General features: G+C 33.5%; 2 protein-coding genes across 3 annotated transcripts; both read right to left on the reverse strand.

The window, feature by feature from the left end:
* Positions 1–1974: 1974 nt before the first annotated feature.
* LOC107992694 (uncharacterized) lies at positions 1975–20624 on the reverse strand. 2 transcript variants are annotated; one of them, XM_017048714.3, is made up of 13 exons: positions 18458–20623; positions 17912–18317; positions 16833–17847; positions 16386–16534; positions 15710–15976; positions 14941–15085; positions 11812–12508; positions 6929–7167; positions 6670–6858; positions 5754–6327; positions 5495–5562; positions 5010–5255; positions 1975–4552 (listed from the first exon to the last, which is right to left on the reverse strand). In XM_017048714.3, exons 3-13 carry the CDS (start codon positions 17839–17841, stop codon positions 2616–2618), a joined length of 5520 nt encoding a protein of 1839 aa, XP_016904203.2. In that variant the 5' UTR covers positions 17842–17847; positions 17912–18317; positions 18458–20623; the 3' UTR covers positions 1975–2615. The 2 variants fall into 2 exon arrangements, with proteins under 2 accessions (XP_016904203.2, XP_016904204.2); XM_017048715.3 differs by lacking the exon at positions 5010–5255 and having other exon boundaries at positions 18458–20624.
* A 566-nt stretch (positions 20625–21190) lies between these two features.
* Positions 21191–24509, reverse strand: LOC107992655 (uncharacterized). The gene is made up of 8 exons (XM_017048670.3): positions 24074–24509; positions 23160–23322; positions 22829–22950; positions 22489–22733; positions 22141–22319; positions 21752–21996; positions 21454–21608; positions 21191–21354 (listed from the first exon to the last, which is right to left on the reverse strand). The coding sequence occupies exons 1-8, from the start codon at positions 24192–24194 to the stop codon at positions 21331–21333; spliced, it is 1254 nt and encodes a 417-aa protein (XP_016904159.3). The 5' UTR covers positions 24195–24509; the 3' UTR covers positions 21191–21330.
* Between the last annotated feature and the right edge of the window lie 237 nt (positions 24510–24746).

Genomic DNA, 24746 nt, shown 5'->3' on the forward strand with positions numbered 1-24746 from the left:
AATTATTGCAATTAAAAGATAAAATTCATTAAAATTCTACCTTCGAAAAATGAACGAAAGCTCCTCTTCAACGAGTAAATAAAAAAATTTGCAAATGCGGCGTCCAAAGTGAAGATCGATCAATCTCGAATACAAAAGAATGGCGCACAGGTGAATAATATGCAAACTCGCCGACAAATTTCTGCCCTTCGATTATATTTATCGCCCGATCCCGCCCGCCAGATTACATTATTTTGATGCTTAATGCGTTACGCCTCTCCCCCCTCCTCTCTCTCCCCCTCCACGGTAGCGGGTTCAACAAAATATTCGGCAGAGGTTTCTCGATCCCGATCGCTAAATGCGCTCAAATAAAGCAATCTCCACGATCAGACAACGACGATGAGGCGGCGTTTGTCTTTTATCCTCCGTTTCACCCCTTCCCCCCTCCTCCCCTCCCAACCCCCTCGAGTATTTTGACGACAGTGGCCACTGGTCATTGCTGGCTGGCTGGCTGGCTGGCTGGCTGGCTTTCCAACCTCTTCCTCTTTGTCAAGGCGAACCCTTCTGACAAAGAGAAGGTGGTAGCCCGCCGGAGAATTAATTGCTTTGAACAATATTTACGTTCTCTCGTCTAAGAGATTCCTCCTCCTCTCTTTTATTTCCTCCATTTTTTCTTTTTCTTTCTTTTTTTTTTTCGGTCACGAAGACCGAGGCCTCATCCTCCCCCCAAATGGCCAAACGGTGGAGGAAGATGTCGCGATTTTTATCGAGTTCGCCGAGATTCTCCTTACCCTTCGTTGTATTGAGTGTATTGAATTCTGATGTGGGAACGCCGTATGCACGGAACGTGTAGCAGAGAGGAGGGAAGACGTTGTAACGTTGCCACGCGACAGGAATCGGGACTTTTTTTGGGACGAATCTTCGTGGCTGAGTATAATTCAATCGTGGAAATCGACTCGTGTGAAACCACCTCTTAATTATACCGCTCTGATATCGAGATAAAGCGAAATGGGGGGATTGAAATATTTTGGAAGACTGTTTCGTAAATTAATTTTCGACATGCTTTAAAATCGAAGGATTATGATGTTTTCCTTTCTCCTGGTGAAATTGAGAAATTTATCGAAGAATTTGTATAAAAATAAATGAATAAAATCCAGATATTTGAATAATTTTCATTCGCTGTTTAACCCACGAATAACAAAACAATAATAGCCGAAAAACAACAATGAACAAAATTCCACGTATACACGGTTGCGAGGAAACGGAAAGCGAGATCTCCTCTCGCGGGAAGGATATCCCAGATATCCGAGTGATCTGGGTCGGCTTAAACTCGTTATAAATCAAAACTCTTCCCAAGGCGGGCCTATTCTTCGCCGGCGCGATGGCACAATGGCCGACCGCCGCCGCTCACAATCGTCCACGAAACGGAACGAAACGAAACGCGCCCGCTCAGCCGATTTGTTTGTTCGACCGCTTCGTCGATCGAACGAAATCCGCTTAATGCGATCGTGGAGTGTTTCGTGCTCCATAAAGAGAAAGAAAAGGGGAAAGAGAGGGAGAGAGGTGTAACGCTTGGATGAAGGGGTCGTTCGAAGAGGGTAGAGAGAGGGGGGGATGGGAAAGTTAAATGGAGAGGGGAGGAAGAGAAGGGAAAGGAGGGGCAGGGTATTGGTCGCACACGACACGAGCTTACTTTTAGTTTCTGCGCGCACCACCACTCGAAACCACCCCTGGGGTATTAATTTCATTTCGTCAAACACCGGTAATAATACGACCCCTTGCTTTTTGTTTACTCTTATTCTCCAACTACTCTGATTCGTTTACATTTAAGTTTTTAAGATGATGCGGGACGGTGCTCGTAATAGGGAAATAGTGGTTTATTTGTTTTGGGCTGGTTGGGAATTAGATTAAAGAATGGGATGATGATTAATTAGGATTTTGTTACATTTTATTTAATTATGTTGTCTTTCAGTTTTTCATTCAAGTTTTGCTCACTCTCATAGGAAAATAATATTTTATTTTTTGTTTGTTAATCGTTGTTATAAAATTAACTAGAATGAATTTTCTCTTCTTTAAAACGTGTATTTAATTATACGATTATATACGCACAAATATTTCTAAGAATTATTTTTTTTTTTTCTTATTTCGTTCATGTTCCTTGTTCTAACGTTCATTATTAATTGTTAAAAAAAATTATTAAAATCTTTTCCGTACGACAACTATTCGTCAACAATTACTACTTATATTCGATACAGTAGAACCTCCATTATTCAAACATTTATCCCCTATATTCTATATATTTCTAATTATTTTGTAACAACGAAAAATACTATAGGATAATTTTCGATTTTTTCGAGACACATAATAAGACAATAATAAAATATTTTATTTTAGTAACTGACTATATCGGAAAAATTATAAAATTTCTCACGCAAATAACTCTACGATTCAATTCTCCAAAAATGGCAAGAACCGTATCTTATCGAGACATTTTTCACTATTTACGATATAAAATCAACACATCGAACGATTTACACGACGAAAAAAAAATTGACAATTAAAATATACATGTATAATTACTAATTCGAATACTGGAAGTCTCGCTGCAATTCAAAAGTATAATTTAAAAATCACAATCATTCGTTTTTCTTATTTCTCTCAACGCTACCCGCTTTAGGAACCTTCTCACGATCGTTCGACTCCCAACACTTGTCAAAATCGTTTCTAACGTCGATCAACAAACTCTGCCTGCACAACTTCGAGATCGTGCTCATATTCTCCTCCTGAGCATCTTTGCTACGTATCAACCTCGTAAACTTTAACTTGTTAACAATTTTCGCGAGCGATCCCAACGGCTGAGGCTGCTTCGAGATCGATCTTGGAAGAGACTCGCATCCTCGGCTGGTTTCGGTCAAACGCACGAACGTGTCCGGATCCACGTTTATCATACCAGCACTGGCAGATTTAACACGATCGGGTCGCGAACCGTTCGACAACTCGTTGTAATCGTTCAAAAAATGTTCCATCCTCTTCTCTTTCGTTGCCAACTCCTGTTGCTGTCCTTCCTTCTCCCTCGACGCGTCTAATAACGAATTTGGGGCGCGATTTACGCTCGATGTCTGCTCGCCGCTTCCCATTCTTTCTTGATTTTCCGAGATCTGCTCGTAGAAATGGACCAACGTTCTTGGAGAATCGTCGCGTTTCACGGATGGAGGCTCCAACGCCGAATGGCAAAGCGGGCCACCTCGACGAGACAAGAAATCCTCTTTCGCTCGTCTCACTCTCAACGAGTGCGATTCGACCAGGGACGATTCTTCGGAGATCGTGTTGGTTCTGCCGTCTCGCCTTGCCACTGCGTTCGACAGAATCGTCAGTTTGTGTATAAGATCCGAAGATTGTGGGTCGAATCTCGAAGAAGACGAGGAGGAAGAAGTGGAAGAGGAGGAGGAGGAGGAGGGGGAGGAAGAAGAAGAATTTTCTTTCGTTTTCTCTACAGTTTTTAAGCTGGGCAAGCTAACTCTAAAGGGAGCTCGATTTTCTCGTTCATCCGTTTGTACCGAGACGCTCCCTCTCTCGTTCTTCTCGTTTGTAGAATTTTTAAATTCGATCGACGAGTCTCTATCTCGCCTCGTTTGGAATACGTTTTCGCCGACGGACGATTTCCTCGAGCTTTCCACAGACTTGCACCGTTTGAAGTTTTGTTTCTGTTTAACGGGAGCTCGTTCCTCTTCGATTTTCGATTCCTTCGTCTCACGATCCTTCGAGGATGGGCGAAGGGGCCACGGTAACGAAAGAGACATCCTCAAGAGGGCGTCTTGTCGGTTTACTTTAGGCGATCCCGACCTCGATTTGCTTTTGCTCTTCGTAGGAAACACGCGATCATCCTCGTTGTTCTCCTTTTTACCAGACGAGTGCTCTTCCGAACGTCGGAACGGAGAGAATATTATACGTTTCGTCCTGATGAAAACGTTTCGGGTCGGTGAATTGGAGATTTGCTTTTTAGTACTCGTTTCTCGACTGACTGGAACGTCACGATCGTTGCTCGATCGATATTCATCCGCTGAATCTTCGACTGGTGCTCGCTCTATCGGCGATCTCGAGATGCTTGCTTTCTCCACGCAGCCCGTTGCCGTGGGTACGACTATTTTGTTCAGAGTTTCTTCGTTGATGACGATTCTCTCGAAGCAACGTTGGTCTCGAGATGGCGCTACCGTGTACGCTGTTGTTTGAATAGTTGGCTCGCGATGACGTTCGAACGAGGACGGATTCGATAATAGGGAAGACGAAGCAGTTTCGGTATTGCGATATTCTTGCCATTTCTTTCTTTCGACGGATTGCGAACTTCTCGTTGCTTCTTTGAAACGATCCTTTTCTTTTTCGTAGATTGGATAATTGATGCACCGTCTGGATGAGTCATAACGATTCGTGTCTAATTCTATTTTGGATAAGTCTCGATGAGCGGTGTCGAGTACTTTATCCATTATGGTATAAGTTTCTTCAGTTTTTTTGACATTTTTTTGATCTTGATTGGTGTAGAAACGACCTACGTTACGCGTTGCAAATTTACTTTGCTCTAGAAATAATAAGAATATTTGAAAATTTTTTAATTTTCGAGTAAAGATATTTGAATTTTAATGGAAAAATCTGAATGATTTTTTAAAATCTTAAAAATTTAAAAGTTTATAATTAAACTATAGAACAATATTGGATGTAAGAAAAGTTTCTATAAATATTTTTTTTTATTTTTACGTTTCTAATTATCGTTTAATTTTTATATATTTTTTAATAATAAAATTTAATATATGACATAATAAAAACGAGCCTTGTTTCAAATATGGAACTTCATGATTTGAATTAAATATAACTCTTTTGTAACTTTTACAAATTGTAATACACTTGTAATACTGTGTAACAGTATGCAATAAATTTTATTTATTGATGAAAAATTAATTAATTTTGAAATATCGAAGAAGGATCGTTTTCGATATAAATCCTAATCAATTATGATATTTAAATAACTTACAACATACCTAATTTACAATTAATCGATGTTTTTAATAAATTCTTAGCAGTTTCATCGTTATAATTTTCCATTGATTGCAAATTCGTAAAAGAACTGGTCACGATTATTTCTTCATATTCGTTGGATTTCGAACTTTCGACAAGATTTTTTTCATCATTGATGTTCTCATCCTTTTCTATCTGTTGGTAATCGTATTCTTCCTTCTCAATTGATAACTCCTGATTGTATCGACAGGTCGCTACTTTTGATTGTTCTATGACAAAACTTATTTCTGAAGATATTTTTCTTTCGAAAAATTTAAATTTAAATATTATAATAATTTTTAAACAAATTATAATTGTAATCGGATTTTTTATCATTTAAAATTTAATAGAAAATTTTGTAAAATTATATTTATAGCAATATATCAATCAAACGAGATTTCTTTATTTTTACTCGACTTTCATGACCAATCTTAAAACCTTACAGAAACTTTTTTATCGTTGAACTTACCATCATATTCCTTAAGGTTCCTTTCAAGTCCATCTTTCTTTTCAGGTAACGTTACAGGAACATCTTCTCTAGAAATAGAAAAATTTATATTAAAATGTATAATTAATTCTTTAAAACACACTTATTTTTATTTCATATTGCACAGTTATCTACTTGACTTGAAAATCTCTAAAATCGTGATTTCAATAATTATCTTATTGTATTTATTGTAATTATTTTATTTTAATAAATGTTATAAGACGAAGAAAGATGACTTTACCTCTCGAAATTAACCTGATTCTGCTCCTTTCCTTCGTTTACAACGTTAAATTCCGTATCCACATCGGTCGAATAAATCGAGTTGTTCGATTTCACTGAATCTTTGTCCAATTCTCGATCCGAATTATCAACGTTCTCCTTCACATCAAACGTTTCCCTCTTGCTCCACGAGCTTGCAGAGGACCAATGCTCCGAATCCACGTTACTCGAAGAATTCCTCTCATTGTCCCAAGATTTCGCCATTTCGGATTGTTCCAGGCTCAAACTATCTTCGCTCGAGACACTTTTCCTTTGATTCCACTTTTTCGACTCCCACCGTTTCGAATCCGAGTTTTCCTCTATTTCTATCAAGAATACCGGTGATGGTTCGTGACTGGACGTAACAGTTCCCAATGGTACCGCGATGCTCGTCGTTTCGCTCGCTGCAACCGAGTACACGGGTGTTTGGTGTGGTTGCACCCTTTCCAGGGGACTCGCAGTTTCTTCGATCACGTCTTCGATGTCGACGATCATTGCTTCCGGTTCCGAATCGTCCATTATGTCTTCGACTATGTCCTCTGGTCTCTGAGGATCGACTAGAAATTGAATTTGAAATGAAAAATAAGATTTTTAATGTCAGAGCTATGGATACATATTTAAATATTTTGCATGTGAATTTGCATAGAATCAGCGTGAAAATAAATAGTTTTAACGTTAAATATGTGATCGTGGAAAATTTTATTACAAGCTTTTTTTAAAAAGTTTCTTTGAAATGAAAGTGGTTATTGTAGAACACTTGTTTGACATAATTAAATCATAAATTAAAAAAAAAGATGATTAATAAATATACAAAAACATTAAATGTTTTTTAATTCTATACTCATAATAATCGTGACAATCCGTGTAATACTAGAATTAGAACAAATAATAAAACTTACTTGATTCTTGTAAAGCATCTATGCGATCAGCATCTTTTAACCTGTTCGTGAGATGATCCAATGATTGTAGACTGTTCGAACGACGTATGAAGAGTTCGTTTCGATCATTTTGCTCGATCACATTGCCAACAGATTTCGATCTCTTCAAAGAGCAGACTTTGAACGATATCGGTTCGTCGCTTCCAACTTCTAAATAATTTGCCATTTAATATAAATTACGTGGATTTTATTCGATGATTAAATAAATTTAGAATCTTACTTGTTATCGGTGAATTATCCGTCGATGTTTCCATAGTTGTCTGTCTTAAGAATGGTATATAAGAAGGTCCTAAAAGGCGGAAAGTCGAAGATGTCGGTGATATTCCACGATATTGTTCCCAGTCGTACAGTTTTCTTGTGAATTCTCGCGAAATACCTTCGAACCGGTAAGATCCAACAGATGTTCGAACGAAAACTTCGTTGGTGTCATTTAAATTTTGTGTTCCATCGGCACACGATCTTAAATAAAATGTGATTATATTAGATTTTTTTTCTTAATATTTCGATCTATTGGCAATTTATAAATAACTTTTCATTTAACTTTCATTTGTACATTTTAACATTGATTTATTTCATTAAAGATCAATATTTCTTACTTAAATTTTTTTTCATTTATATATTCGAATTTTGTTTTTTAATATTGTGGATTTCCATACAAAGAAATTCCAATTTATTAATATTTTTCCTTTTTTTCCAATACTTTTATCTATGAAATTTAATAAATCTAAATATAATATATATATATATATTTATAGTTTTATACTAGAATATATATCTTGTTAAATTTCTTATTTTAATCTTATAAATTATTAATATAAAATTAATATGAAAGATTCATTTATAAAGATCTGTTATATTTTATTTAATATAATTTTCATATAGATTCTTTTAGTTATTTTTCTTTAATTTAAATATATTTTATATTGACTTTTTTTTTATTGTATTTTTTTTAAATTTGATTAATTTTAATATTAAATTAATTGTAATAATCTATTTCTATTATATTTTTAATTAGCATATTTTTGTATGATTTTTTAATTTTCGCGCGACTAAAGTGAATAAATTCTCCATTGTTCCAGCCAATCAAAAAGCTCCTAAGGTCCAACGGCTAGACAAATCATATGTATGGCGTCAGTTTACTGTCAAGAATCGTAGGAAGAGTGTACGTTAAACCGGCATAGAGATATACAAGTGCCCTATGTGGAATTTGATATTATTGTATAATTTTTAGATTATTCTGTGTATAGTGTTATTAATTTAATTGAAATGTATGTGTTTAATCACTCATCAAGTATTGTTATATCAATATTGAATTAATTTTTGAACTTTTTTGTCATCCTTCGGTAGTTCGTATTGTGAACATTTGAAATCGGATTTGAATTTAATTATTATTACTTTATTTTAATATTATTTTAATTTTATACATTTGTTTTTATAATTATGACTTTTATGTGTATAAATTATCACTTAATTATTGAAATGGTTTCGAAAGGTAGCAATAGGTTATGCACATGTAATGACTTTCATCCAAATATGGTAAGATTTGACTTATTTCAACAAAAAATATACAATAATTAATATAAGTTTCTTTTGTCTTCATTTGTTTTCATTTGTATGGAAATAGAAATTCAATATTTTTTTCTCAAATGCGTTACGTTGTATTCGAATTATTTATTTTGATTTTACGCTTAAATCTGATATTTTTATAATTTAATTTTGAAAATTGATAATATATTTTTGTATTTGTTTTGATATTTTGTTTAAGATAGAAAATATTTTTTCCAATATAGCTTTTTTGAAAAAATGATCGTTGACGTCATATCACTCTCGATATGTTTCGATTTTTTATCGATATATCGAATAAATCGTTGATGAAATCGCGGCACACAATATCGTTTTATAAAAATCATGGCGTTTAGCTGTTTTTCAGGTGCGTAATTAATTTATAGCTTAATACATATTTCCACAATTATTATTTTACTTTTCGTATAATATTATTTAATTAATACACGTTATTCAATAATTTGTAATTTTTTAAGAAATAATTTACTTTTTTTTCTCAATTAACTTATTTATCGTTAAAGTTATCTGTATTTTTATGAGCTTCAAAAATAAGATTCCAGTTTAATTGTTACCTTGTTTTAATACAATTAGTTCAAATTTTATTCGTTTTAAAGATAGATACTTATTTTACAAATTTTAGAAGCTGAGTGGCAGTTGATTGATAGAACTATCAAGAAAATGGATCAATATGGATGCCATAATGAACATTTTTATATGTTCTTCAATAGACATGACGATTAATCGAATGGTAATTTATTATGGTAACATTTAATCAGAAATAAAAAAATATTTTGTTATTTATCTTTGTTAAGTAATTCATAACGCATTAAACAAATTACATTCTTATTTCAAAAATATTAAATTATGTTTTTTTTTTTTATATTTCATCTTCTTATATAATTTTATTTTCAGAGAAATCTTGTAACCGCGTGCAATGCGGTCAATAGAGTCAGTGTTTACTTCGTGATAGTACTTTCAGTACTTTTTAGAATATTCTAATTCAATTTAATTATAATAGTCACTCGCGAAATTAGAATCAGTGTTTGTTCATCGATTATAATTCAAATAATAGTCTTTTATTTTTTTTTCTTTTTTTTTTAAATATTCGTCTTCGATACGTTAGAATCAGTGCTTCAAAAGCATAAGGCGATTATCCATCATTCGAAAAGGTAACTATCTTTATATATTTCCCATCAATTTAAAGTTTCATTTTTTCTCACTTTAATTTTTTAAACAATCATTACATATATCATTTTACATTATAATATTTCATTTTTTATTATAGTTTTTGCTTTCCTCTACTTGACAACGACTTCATGATTATACGTTGGTTACATGCTTACATGGATTACGACATTTATGGCGATTCTTAGCATCTACGGTGAGTCGCATGCATTTTGATTCCTCCGGTCATTCAATCATGTCGTAGGATGAAAGGTCCGAATCGACACGGGTGACTGGTTGTATACGTAGAATTTTGCACGAGCACAGTGACCGCGGGTATTCATTATATCCGTGAGTAGTAACATTTTCTTTTTCTGACTTTTATTTATTAGTTTAGGCTAGGTCTTCTTGTATATCGTGTTTTTAAATATTAGTGACTTTTCAAATTAATCATCTCAAATTAATTTATTGAAACCTATTATATTAATTATCTAAATATATAAATATTTTTTATAGTATTATTCTAAACATGTTGTTTGATTTTCAAGATAGTAAAGATAATAACTGTATTCCTCTCGTCTAAAAATATGAAATATTATGTGCAAGAAGACACTTCGCGACAGGCAGATTTTGAAATCAAAGTTACAAATTATAAATAATTCTTTTATATTTTCGAAAATGTGCTTTGATAAAAAAGTCGCCTGAGGCTATTTTCATTAATATTTAACTTTTTTAAAACCAACTTCATTTCATATTCTCTTTTAATTAATAATTCTTATTTATAAAATTTCAGCAATATACAAAATCAAAGTTTATTAGCTCGATTAGATACAGAATTTATTTATCTAATACATCTTTTCAGCTCAGGATTTTCAGATTTAACCCTTTCCATGCCAATTGCCAGGATCTCACTCACGTGCCCAGGTGCTACTTGAGCGAGAGAAAGGCGACAGGCATGATGACCCTAGTTCATAACAATTTCTCAGCGGTTGACGATGCGTTAGTGTATCGTGCACGATGTACTTTCCACATTGTGTGTGTTTGGTTAGGCTGTGGAATTGCGTCGTTTTATCAAGAATAAGATTAATCATTAATCCCGCTATTAAATCATAATAAAATGACATTATTCGCGCTATTTAAATAACACGATTTGTTCACGTTGAACATATTTTTGAATATACTTTTTTCAATGAACACGAATATTACTCAACATAAAACTTTATTACCTTCTTTACCTTACAATGGTCACTGGCCATCGTCAATCGATTTCAGGAAAATGGTACGTAAAGTCAGAGTGTGAAAGTAGCGTGCCAAGCTCGGGTGTCGGAGGCGTCCCGGGACGCTTTCCCTAGTTTAGGCTTTTGCGCCCGAGTGTTATGAGTGAGAATCGTTGAATGAGTGTGTTGGTATGCCTGTTTTGCCGTTCTTTTTAAATATAGAGTTAGGTAGGACAGGTAGTATACTTCTGGTATGCCTGTTAACTATAAGTAGGTAGGACCGGGTCACAGTTTTTGCAATTAGGGAATCTCGAGCCTAGATTTAAGTTTCAGCGGGCATTGCGCTCGAAGAAGGAAGACCGAAGAGGCCCGACAAACTGTCGCGAAGAGGGCTGCAACGAATGGCTTCTCATCTTTTGGATTCTTTTTAGGTCCAAAGGATGGGATGTCATTGTTGCTACTTTGTCACTGTGCTCGTTTTAGTAATACGTAGTAATTGTTGTTGTTGTAAATGTCTGGCCAATGCATGCTGGCCAAATTATGGTAATTATAAATTATTTTTCATTTTCATAACGAAAATATAAAAAGGTAAGTATTCATGTTGGTTGATTCTCTTACACGTTTGCAATAAACCTTTGATTGTTTTGCTAAAGAAGAATTAATTTGAATATAAATAAATTTTTTTGCAAAAGGAGGATAAGATAATAATTTCCAGTGAGAACTATTTTTGGAAATTATCATATATTTTATGAAAAATAATATGAGCTTGAAATATAATTGGCCAATTATATTTTTTATAGATAGAAAATTCACCAATTAAGGTAAAATTCATTAAAGATAAATTTCTCATATTACTTACTTTATTCTCATAAAGTAGTAATAACAGATGTAGTAAGAATAAACCATCAGCGCCATTTCTTGAGTACTAAAAACATTTCTTTAAATATCAAGTAAGTTTTAAAAGTACTCCAGAGATGACGCTGATCCTCGATTTTTACTCTACCTTATCTTGTTTTGGAAAGATATCTCGTACTCAAAATAGTAGCATTTCTTATTCTCCTATCTTTATTCTTTTCCTATTATTTTTTTGTCTATGCTAATTTCACTTAATTTTTAATCTATCTTTAACAATCACAAAATAAGAATACATGCATCTTACCTTGCATCTCCATCGAAGCACTCGTCCAATTGTTGAACATCACTGTCTCGTCGCTCCTTACTCGTATTATTGTTGAAAAGCGACAATAATCTTTCCAAAGCGAGAAACTCGCTTTCGTCGATTCCAGACGCAAGTTGATGTGACTTGGTTCGTGTTTGACTTTTCGCATCGCAATTACTCTCGTTCGCTCTCTTCCAAGGTTCCATTTTTTTCGGATAATCTTCACAAACTTGCGTCCTCCCATCGTTCACGATCTCTCCGCTCTCACCACCAGCGAAACTGAAGATTTCTTTATTTCTGAATTCGGTTTTCAAAGGAGATCTCCAAAGTTGCCAATCCGTTAAACGACGTCGATTCAGCCTCTGTTGCAGCACAAACGGGGCACTTCCTCTTCGTATTTTTTTGGCGCGTTTCCAGTCTTGCAATTTCTTTCTGAACTCGGGTGCTAATCTTTCTTCCGACAGCAAGCTTTCTCGAGGACTCGGTAAATTCGAGAAGGTTTCTTTCGTGGTGGAAACACGGGGTGGAAAATTTTTTAAACGCTCCCACTCGATCAACTTTTGATGGAATTCGGTTCCCAGTTTCTCTCTGAGGGCGCGGTAATCTTGTCTCGTGTCTTGCGACGGTGTGTTGGAAGGTGTCGTTTTCTCCATATTTTCCACGCTGTCGTAATTGCTGCTTATCGAAGTTTCGAAACCTGATGAATAAGAAACGAAGTTATCGACTCGCTTTTTTCATAATATGCTTGCTTTAATGTTACTTAAAATATATATAAAAATTTGAGGATATGCATACACGTAGTACGTAATTTGTTACATTAGTTTGTTATGTTGTTTTTTATGGTTTTTTATTAGTTAACAGTATCCACAAGAATTAGTTGGTTGAAAAAAATTGTTCTACGTCAGCCAAAAACATATTTATTATTTTAGTATATGCGTTAGGATATTCTTATTGGAATATTTTTCTACAGCTGTGACACGATTCAGAATTTTTAAATACTTAACACTTTTATTCAGAATCGAACTGTTCATAGAATAAAACAAATAGGAGAAGAAAAATATATTTCAAGAAGAAGAGAAAATTAAATAAATTTATAGAACGAAAGTTTGTTGAAGTAAATTAATTTTAAATTTCGTTTACAGTAATGTTTTATTCAAATATAAATACAATAAAAATTTTACTACAACATACATTGGAAGAATTCGAATTGTTTAAATCTAAAACCCTAAATAATTTTTGGAAAATAACTAGAAAATTTTTTATATATTTCAAACTTCATTGTGCATATATTTTCTTGAATACACACGAACACCACGTTTTCTTTTGTCGCAAGAAAAATCGATTAGTTGCTGTATTCCCCATTCGTACCATGGCATGTCGAATTTGGCATGTTGGCCACAAAATTAATCGTTCCTATTACTCGAAGAATTCACACTAATATTTTCAAGTTTTTATTACGTGATAATCAATGCGGAAAGGAGGCGTGTAAAAATCTGAAAAATGTTAGGAAGGAAAAAGTAACGTTCAAATGTAAAGAATACGAGGAGAAACTTGCTAAATGCCCAAAACGAGTAAAAGAATGTAAAGATTCGCCACAATCTCCATCGAAAGTAACGAACACTTTCATTCATCCACTATTTTTTTCAATCGTTTTTGTGTCATTGTAATCCAAAATTGTCGACGTAAAAATTTAAATTTCATTTTTTCATTCATATTTTTATCACTACGTTCGTATTAAAATTTTTATCTCATTAATACTCCTTTGGTAATAAAAATTCCAAATTTGAAATAGAATCGATAACAAATATGTCAAATATTACAACGATTTGATTGAATTTTTCTTTTTTTTTTTTATATATAAGAAATTTTACTTGGAGCAGAGAAGAGTATTTAGATATTGGCACGAGGATCGAATCAATATTGGACGATTTCAGAATAAGTTTTCATTCTAAATAATAATTCAACTATGATTTATCTCGTAAAATATTATTTAAGTAATAATGATACATTTGAAAGGAAAATTACTTCGATATTCGGTATTCTCGGTAATTGGATATTTGTTATTTGATTTCGTTATAAAAATATAGTGATATAGCGTTTCTCTGCGATGGAATTTTTATCTCCACTTTTTCCATTTCTAACAAGATGAAATCCGAGTTTCTCATATATCAAAAACTACTTATCACCTTTATCGTTCATTTTTGTATTCTTATCTCTTTTATCTTCTGTTATTATTTCAAATAATCAAACGCTTGAATCACTTAAAAGTAAATTGATCTCTCGGACAAGATTTCAAACTTTTTTTAATTCAAATCGATCGATTATTTTTCATAAAAGTTATCCAATTCCAAATCGAGTCAGCATCTTCAGACATCTTAACGTACATCGTAATGTTGCAAATTTCAGTGCGATATAAAAAATATTTCCGAAGAGTATCAGCAAATATGCGACGATATAACGGAACGAGCGGAGAACCTTTTGCAAAATATTCAGAAAACATCGAAGAATATGATAGATCAATTGGCGCGGGATATCGAATCGACGAAGAACAAAGAGCAGGTGATGTTGCAAGGGCTGTTGCATGATATAAAAAAAACTCTTCAAAAATTACTAGCCCTTGATCCAATGTTCGGTTCCCATAAAAGGAAATCCGCCATGTATTTGAACAACGAGGTCCATCAAGCTTTCAACGACGTGGAACAAAACTCGATTCCTCAAATAAATCGGATGATAGAGATCGTCGATAAGCTAGAGCGCGACGTGTTGGCCTGTATCGACCGAGCCAAGTCTCTGATATTCTCGTGCAAAAAGTGTAAAACTAACGAATCATTGGCGAAATGCATCGACGAAAATGCGAAATACGCGACCAAGATATTGGACAAAGCGTCGCAGAATGCGCAGAACAGCTTGAACGAGATCGAATCGTTGAAACGCGAAACTTTGGACTATCACAAAGCGACTTTGCAGAGTATCTCGCGAAGGTGTCGGAAGAATAGCGAAAAATTTTTGACCCATTTGAACAATTGCGTTTTGAGCGTTAGAAACGGAAAGAAAGGAGGATCGCGTTAATTTTTAAAACAGGAATATATATAGCGGCGTGAGTAAATTGTCGTTTCGTTTGTTAATTACCATCTTGAAAGAGCGTCTGTCTGGGAACGTTGAGGTTCGATGGCACGTTCGGGGTTGAATTCGTTAGAAATGCTCGCCTGACCTTGTTCCATTTCGAGTCTTGCCTCTGCATCTTCGACATCAATGTTTCTCCACCGTACGATTGCTATGTATCGAAACGAAAGTTGTGTTTAGTTTAGAAAGCTCAAATTGAATCTCTTTTTTCTTTTTTTTTTTTTTTTTTTTTTTTCTAACAAATTTTACTTGTTCTTTATAAACGTATACTCGAGATAAATATTTTTTTCTTCGTTTCAACACGTTAATTTTTCTTTCGTATGTTTATTGTAATTATATACACATCTATATTTTAAATTTTACTTTTCGTTACAAATTTTTTTTATACTCTACTAAACCACCATGTGCAAAGAAAGATCCAAGTATGTAATAGTTTGTACACAATTAATTCAACAAATAGGGTGTCCTGTAAAATGTACTATTATCGAGAACGCGATAGAAAAGTAATGGAAAATAAATAATGTAATCAGAATTAAAAAAGTGATACTCTGTGCATAAAATAATTGAGAAGAAGAAAATTAAATTGACTTATCGCATTGATCCTTTAATCGTCGAATCAAGATTGTTCGAATTTTTTTTTTTTCAATTTCTTTTCTTTTTTCGAAATGAAAGTGAATGAAAATTTTTTTAATAATATATAACAAGAGAAGACGCGACAATTTGCCTGATCCGTAACACGAGACTTGTAACAAGAAAATGAAGAAATCTTACTAACCTGTCGTTTAAAATCGTTCTTCACAGATTGGTCTCGATACGTCTTCCTGTGTTGTGGAGAATTTCCGGCAGAGGCGTTCGCGTTGAAAAAGAGCGGCGAACTCGATTCTGGAGACGACGTGTATCTTATATCCTCCTCGTGCGAAGGTATTGCGATCGTTAATGTCGGTGTCGATCTCTTTGATATCGATTCTACATCCTTCTCATCCATTTTCCCCGCGTGACTCTTGTCCGATGTGATTCGTATCAAAGGCTTCCCTTGGCTGGCCTAATTGTAGAAACATTCATTGTAATATCGTAATATTCGAATAAGTAAAAAAGTATTTTCGTGACGAATTGTTGTTTTCATAATGACATTACATTAGAGTGAACGTCCCGTGGAAAATTCGAGTTAAATTAAATCTATCGTTGTAAAAATTTTGTAAAAGTATCTCCATTAATATAATAAATTTATCGCATGTATATTATAAGATATATATAAATATATATATATATATTATTCCAAAAAAATAATAAATTTCATTCATTTCGAAGAATAATTGGTATATGTGAAAATATATATGTAAATTGATATGACTAAATAAAGCGATACGATGTAAAATAATTAAAATAAAATTTAATCTTTGTTTTGTAGTTTATTAGTTCAAAAATTACGGAAAATTTTATTCGATATTTACCTCATTTGTTATTGCTGTCTCGTTAGGTTGCAAAGTATCCATAAGAATATTATCATCGAGAGATTCGCTATGCCAGTTTGCAAAATCTTTTTTATTAGATTTTCTCTTCAAAGATTGGCAATCCACTTGGTTTGTTCCACTTTTCTGACCTAGAAAAATTTGAATCGAATCACCAATATTTTACCATTGTATATTACTGCAACAAAATGCAGAATATTATTGTTTATTTCGGAATGGATTTTTTCCTAAATGGAAACGTAAAGAATATATGTACATTTTTTTTGAACGAATGAACGATCATTCTTCGATCATTCCTCGCAATTTTATTTATTTTAATTTCTATTTTACGTAACGTAATCGTCATGGAATATACGAAAGCCAACTTTTGTTCTTTTAATCAAATATATTCTACGTATCGAAACGAAAGGAAATTCAGGACTTTCGTACAATCGTAAAATCCGTCGTTGGACGAGGAGGGCGAAGAGGTTCGAGCGACAGGCGTTCCCACGTTGCAATTCTCGTTAACAGGCGACGAGGTTGCGGTGTTGCTCGATTCCCTAGCGTCAACATCGTGATTCCTATGATTCTGCTTACTGGTCGGTGGCAGGGAGAAGGAGGAGGGGGGAGCCATGCCCGAGTCCGTATTCTCGGTGTCGTTCGTGTAAGCCCTTTCCCACTTAAACGCGGCCTTAACTCTCGTCCATTTGGAGACCTTGGGCGCGGTTCCAGAAATTTCGTCCACCGACGTTTGCTTGACGTCGATATCCAATTTGTTGTTCCTCGACGCCTGCCTCGTCCCCGACCTCGCCCCCCTCCTCTGGAACGGGGAATCCCTGCAATTGGACAGCATAGCGTCGAGCAACGACTCGGCGAACCCAGTGTCCTCCTCGCACGCGTTCCCCGCCGTCGCCGCGCCGTTGTCGCGCGCGAAAGCGTATTCCAATTTTTGGTTCGCGTCCCTCAACACCTTCAACCGTTCCAGATTCCTCACGCGCTTGAAAAACTTGGCGTTTCGATCCCTGAGCTCGAGAATCTGGTCCACGAACGCGTACAACCGGTCCAAGTGCTCGAAAGCGTCTTCCGCGTAAACGCTTGAAATAGCCATCGCGGACACGGCAGAATTTCTCGAGGGGCACCCCGACGGGGTTCGCCCCTCGAACGGCGGCAGAGAGCCGAGATCGTCCGTCAAGTAGGCGATCATGTCCTCGTCCTCGTCCAGGCTCCGGCTGTTCCTCCCCGCCTCCACCTGCTGGTCGCGAGAATTGTGCAGGCTGGGCCAGAGATTGGACCACGGATCCGGCGGTGGCGCGGGCAGCTCGCCCTCGTCCACTTTGCGTGGCCTCGTGCTGGGCCTCGGCTGCGCTCTTTGTTCGCTGTTGCGGCCCGTGCACGATCCCCGATTCCCGTTCCTCTCATGCCCAAACGCTTGATCGCCAAATTTCTCATTCTCAGCCATCTGGTTCTGTGCACAACATGTATATATGTATATGTGTGTGTGTATATATATATGGGTGATTTATATTTACTTATTTTTCTCTCGAAGTGATTTTCTTTTTTTCTCACTCGATCGTGTTATCGATGCTCTAAATATATCGGGGGAAGTTTAATTTTAGAGTACATTCTTCTTTTCCTTTCGCGGATTTAGATACGAGTTTAGCCACCCTCCGCGCCAAAATTTAATATATTCGCGTGTAAACACGTGATTTTCAGTGTTTCCCAACACTGTTTTCTCTGAGGATGAGAATTATAATTTTTTATAATTTTACTTTCATAAGGTGAATTCCACTGGGAATCCTCGATATTCGTAAATGAGGATACTTTAGTAGAGAATTGGGAGGAAACGCTGAGATGTAATACTGTGTAACGAGGCTCGTTCGAGTCTATTTTATATTTATTTTTAAATCAAACGCACATCGTCGTGGAAATGGATATCTGAAAAGAACGATGTTAAATACACCTCTCTCCCTGTTATATTTTATTTTTAAATTTTTAACACATCACTAAATCATCGTAAAGATCACCATGTAACTTTCGTGCAACAAATTACACAATTCCGAAATACTGTTACCTACATTTCTTCCCCTTTACGACACGTTAACGTAGAACCGAACTTGAACTCACTGTACTTGCTTAAAAAGTAAATCGAGGGATCGTGAGGCATTTTTCCTACATTTTCCACTCTCTTTCACGTATATTTTCGCATATCGATAGAAAGATGCTCGACAGATCCTTCGTTTTTGTTGATCTAAACACGCGCGCACAGGGTCGATATTTTACATCGAACGGAATCAATTTTATCGTTTCGTGGGAAATATACACGGGAGGACGATGGAATTAACTCTCTAGCGCGAATATCTCGAAGGTTCACGTTGGGAATGCATTTTTTGGCGGTGTCGGGAGGGCCGCGGAAGAAGAAGCGGTCCGAAATCGCAGCAACGTCCTCGCGTGATTATTTTCGGTAGCGAGCATTCGGCATTCGGTATTTACAACGAATACAACGACACACGGCCAGGCTTCGAACACCGACGCTCGAAGGGGCATGCGCGTGGCGCACGATAACCGTGGAAAAGAGACGGCTCTTCCTGTTCTCGTCGAAAATAGACGGTGGAAACACTATGGCGCGCGTATCCTCTCGAATGGCCGCCCACGTTCGTATTTATACGCGTCTGCATACTCTCCGTAGTGCGGTGTGTTTCTCGAGGCAACCCCTTTTTATAATAGGCAAACAAATTATGGAGAATACTTGTTCCCTTTTTCGCCGCAGTGAAATTTTTCTTCGTATAAATTTTATTCAGCTGATATAGGAACGATATTTTTTTCTTCTTTTTCTTTCTTTTTTTTAACAGTGCTTTTATTATCCGATTATTATGAATTTTTTATTGGAGCATCATTTTAAAGGATTAGTTGATACGTCGTTTGGGATGTGTTAGGTTTTTGTTTCTTTCTATTTTTATAGGAAATATGCGTTATATGAAATTAAATATGAAGTAGAATGACATTCAAGCGACCTTAAGGGACTTTGTTCGTGAGCTGAATTTGTTTTGATTAAGTTTCCATTACATTCTCGAGTAGTTGTTACGGTCGAGAATTATTAGATTAAATTATACAATGTTGATGACAAATCAATGTTTCTTCGTTGTATTTTATCCTTAATAGGTGTTTCTTTCTTCTAATGTGTAAGTTTATATCGTTAATTCAAAAATGATTGACGAGGTGATAAATAAAATTACGGTTTCTAATGAAATGGAGTTGCCATTAATGGAAATTAAAAATTAATTAAACTCACGAAGAAAATTAAGATTCATTTGAATAATACTGTATCTCATTTAATTAATGTGAATGTAAACGTGAACTTTATACTTGAGGAAAGAAACTTGAAATATTATTTATTTAATTTGAATATATAATTAAATAAGATATAGAAATATAGATATATAAATTGAAGATATCGATATATAAAAATTATTATGTTTATAAAACAATTTTTAATTCATATTTCGTGAAATTCTTTCGTATATGTATATTTAATTAAAAAAATATATATAGTCGGTGGGAAAAGTTATATAAAATTCTGTTATATAAACAATCTGATTATATTTGACATGTGACACTAAACAAAATTTCTTTGTGATTACATAAAGATAAGTTAAAAATTATAATAGGATACATTTATAGATTTATTTTTACGAATGAATTCTTAGTTAAAATATCAACACGCAAAAATTTTTAATTCTTTTTCACGTAAGAAAATGATTAAGTAAAAATGACAATTTTCCAAAAATTACTTCGCAATAGCATCAGGTTGAGAAACACTGCTGTAGAAGAACATTTGCAATACAATTACGGCCATAGTTTTTCTCATATCATGTGATATAATTTAATATACACGAAATCATTCGACTTATTTTCATTACGTGGAAGAAACTTTTAATTGCGATTGATAAGACTGTTGACATTGAAATATCGATAATAACTCTTTTCTTGATACTCGAAACTTGGAAATTTCGAAACTTTTCAGACTCAAGTCTTTTTTACAGACTTGAAATAAATATTAAAATAACTATCTATATATTTCTCTCTCTCTCTCTCTCTCTCTTTAATCGTAAATATTTCGAGGTGAAAAAATTTTTTCGAAACTTACGATTTTTTTAATCTCGCACATCGTTTCGACATTTACAGAAATTATTAATGCATGGAATATTAATTTCGTATTAAATTATCGTACGAATGGAACGAGTTATTTCAGAACGAGTTTGATAAATATTCGAAAAGTAGAACTTTGAAATAGTAGATTTCTATTATGATTTCATTCTTCGCTGGTATATAGCATTAGAATATTGTGTAACCTTTGTGTATATAGATCGCAGACGTGCAATCACGTTAAATCATTTTCTTAAAATATCAGAAATAATTTTCAAAGAATTCCGCAATAAATAAATTCCACAGTGATCGTGTTATAATCAGATATTGTTTATCAAATATATTAAATCTTACTTTGTTAATTAATAATTATAACGTGTTAAAAAAAAAAGAAAGTTTCGTATAAATTGCATTTTTTGTATAAAAAAAAAATTTTTTATTCTCTCCGTAGTAGATTTTAGCATAATACATTATGCTCGCAATCATGGTGCGATAAAAGTAAATAATCCATAATTTATCAAGATTATATAAGACCATGGAAGAATGTTAACGAGTTATTCTTGCATCGGTAACCGGGTTAGATCAGTCATTCGTGATCCTGCAACGGCAGCGCCTGGAATCATTGGTTCGTTAAAATTTTCCCAAGAAAAGCTTTTTTTTTTATTTCTAAAAAAAAAAAGTTAGAGAAAAGTGGAAAATTTTCTTTCATTTACTCATTAAAATTCCCAACATAACGATGATGCTAGAAGCGCACTGTACATTTAGGAATAATTTACTAAAACTACCGACCAAGTATGGAAATATTCTAGATAAACCGATGATCGTACCCCTGAAACGAAGCCGAAATGATTTAACAAAAATTTCACACGTGTGAGAGAGATAGATATACGCATCAATTTTTCACAAACTGTTTCATAATTAACCTTACGCCAGTAAAATAATTTTCCAGTAAGATTATCGATGCTGTTGTACGACCAATTACGTAAGTTGCTAATATAATCAGTGAAAGAACGAGTTGTATTACGTTATGAACTGTGAATAACAAGCCCAGGCATGCTGTTGCTCCCACTAGACCCGAAAACACTGAAAAAAAATAAAATTAATTTTAAAGATGTGGCAACGAACGAATAAGGAAGTTGATTTTATAAAATATATATATATATATATTCATGGCAATATTTGTGAATATTGAAACTAAATTAAGTATTATAAGACGATGAGTTTACCTAGAAATATTTTTCTACCCACAACATCGATTCCAATTACCAATAAAATTTCTGCTACTAAATAGCTCAATGATAAGTACAAAAGCATTCGAAAACGATCCATGTCTACCTCTTGGCAATTACGCAAAAACCCTAACGCCATGTCTTCTATATCAATAGCGCATGCGTAATCCTTCCTCGACGATTTGTGTGAATTCTCGGTTTGCTGTAGGATTTGTGCACTCCAGAGAGCGACCCACATAATCCTAATTGTTATAATTACTAAATATTAATCTGAAATTGATTTTAGAAAAGAATCTCGAAAAAAAAAGAAGATATTGGTATGGACACACATATATTAATTAATTAACGATTCCACTATAAGATGAAAAATATAAATAACATTTTACCCTGGAAATTGCAGAAAATTAGTACAAATTCCTAATATTGTAGTATATTTAAATGATTTACATATTTCTCGAATACGTTTATACGTTTTAATACAAAATTTATGTATCGTTCTGATCATATTATTCGTTTCCTCGTCTTCCTCTTCGATTTGTTTAACACAGTTCTCCAAATTGCTTAGCTAGAATAAGAAAAAAATATTAAATATTTAATCATTTAATTTATATAAAAAACAGATCACGAATGTATGCAAAATTTAGTATATAGGATATTAATCAAGTTTATAAAAATTTGACTTTGCATAAAAATCCGCGATGATACTTGTGAGATTAATAAAAACTGAACTGTACCGAAAGTACGAAAGTGTCGACGTGTTTCGAATTATTAATTGCATAAATTTGTCGTAATATCGATAATGCTTCCTCATGTCGTCGCCGATAAAGCAAATATCTTGGACTTGCCGGCAGCAGACTAGTCGCACACGCTATGATCAAATTTGGTATACCTCCTAATCCTGTAAGGACTCGCCAAGAATTTGGTCGAAATTTTTTATTTTGGAATAGTAAGATCGAAGGCATTAGCAGCCATGACAATCCTGTGAATTTTAACGTCTTAATTTTATTCTTTATACTTCTCTCTATAATGTAATAAATACACGTTCATTATACGCTCATTTATATAAACACTAGCCTAAAATAGATATGTAACTAAGGATTCCTAATACGTCCAAAATAACTAAACAAAAGCCTCTTCGTTTCATGGGCAGTAATTCGATTAGATATACTCTTAAAACCACATTATTACCAGCTAATCTGAAATAAACGAAGGTTTTTATGCTCTTACATGTATATTAAATTTGTTTTTACATAGGAAAGATGGGTGATAATATTTTTTCATCGTCGAACAATTTTAGAGACTTATTATTATTATTATTTAAATTATAATTATTAAGCAATATATTTTATAATTCGAAAATATTCGAAAGGATTTCGTAAAAATTTACGTGATTAGATAAACTTACCCTAATCCAAGTATAAATGTTGAAATGTATATCAAAAATGTAGTTTGCGCAAAGGATAAACTGATAGTAGCGCAAAATACAACGATCATAGTGACAGGAATGGAACCCTTGCGTCCACTTGCATCGATTATTATTCCGAATAGGAATCCTCCTACAGCCATTCCTATATACAATCTTATTATTCGTAAAATATACCGTCAAGTCGTTTCAAATATATATATATTAATTTATTATAAACATATTAGAAAGTTTAGAAATAACGGAATTGTATTTTCCATTGAATTGAAATCTCACGACCTTGAGTGATTCATATTTAGTGGCAATGACTAGTGAAATTTAACGAGGAATAATTTCCGGATAAGAAATCGAATTACGTATTCCCCAGCTATGGAACGAATAACGATGAATCATTTTATTGGGTATCAGTGAAATATTTTCTTATTTTTTCAATGAATTTGAATTACATTTTCATTATACGAATTTTTGTAATAATAGAGAATCTGATGAGTGAATCGAAGATCCTTATCAATGTTCCATGAGCAATGAAAAAAAGAATAGTAATTGAATAAATTTGAATATAAATATAGTTTGAATATTAGAAGTTATTTTTATGAATCTTATAGTAGTTCACTTAAAATTATTATATATTATTATATATTATTTATCATAAAGATCTAATCAGAAGTATCAAGTGTAAAAAAAATTCCGTGACTCTAGTTTTATCATTTAGACACAACATTTTAAATTGAATTATCATAGCATTAATATTTAATTTTTTGAAATGATTTGATGATTAGGATGTATTCGATCTCACGATCTTCTTATCAATTATTAATTTTATAAATAATTATTTTATTGTCAATTAATAATTTCATCAATTTTTCATATATTGTTAAAATACATTCTATATGTACCTAATGTTAACGTAGCGTGCACAGCAGTTGCTTGGCTTGTACTTAGGCTTAAATCACATGCCATGAATGGAACTACAATTAGAATAGTTGGAAGAACGCAAGCTTCTGCGATTGCACACATGCCACATAATCCAATAATAAAACAGTGAAAGAGACCACATCCTGTAATTGAATTATATTAAATAATATTATTCATACATTGAACCGTGTATAGTTTCTAATCTTTTTTCGATTATAGGGACATATTTTAAAACTAATCAGGTTTCTATAACATTATAATTATTAGAATATTAAATTATCGTTTGAAAGATTATAACAATACTTTAACATTTAAAATTTAAAATGGAAAAGTCAAATTTTGAATTATAATTATAAATATTATATCATGATAACAAATATTATTCAATAAATATTAATATTTTAAGTTTATCATCCCTTTTTTTTTTTTTTAGAAATTTACTATTATAGTATTAAAGTATTTTATGAATTTCTTAACCTGTTTTAGCAATGACATTTTCACAATTATTAGACATTATATATTTTATAATTTAATGATATAAATATATAAATATATAAATATTGATTTATATAAGTGTCCATTTGTTATATTGAGAAGCCATAAAGATGTATATACATTATTTTATCCGTAATTAATGATGTCAATTCAATAATT

This window comes from Apis cerana, linkage group LG12 (genome assembly GCF_029169275.1).
Source record: "Apis cerana isolate GH-2021 linkage group LG12, AcerK_1.0, whole genome shotgun sequence".
NCBI classification, from domain to species: Eukaryota; Metazoa; Arthropoda; class Insecta; order Hymenoptera; family Apidae; genus Apis; species Apis cerana.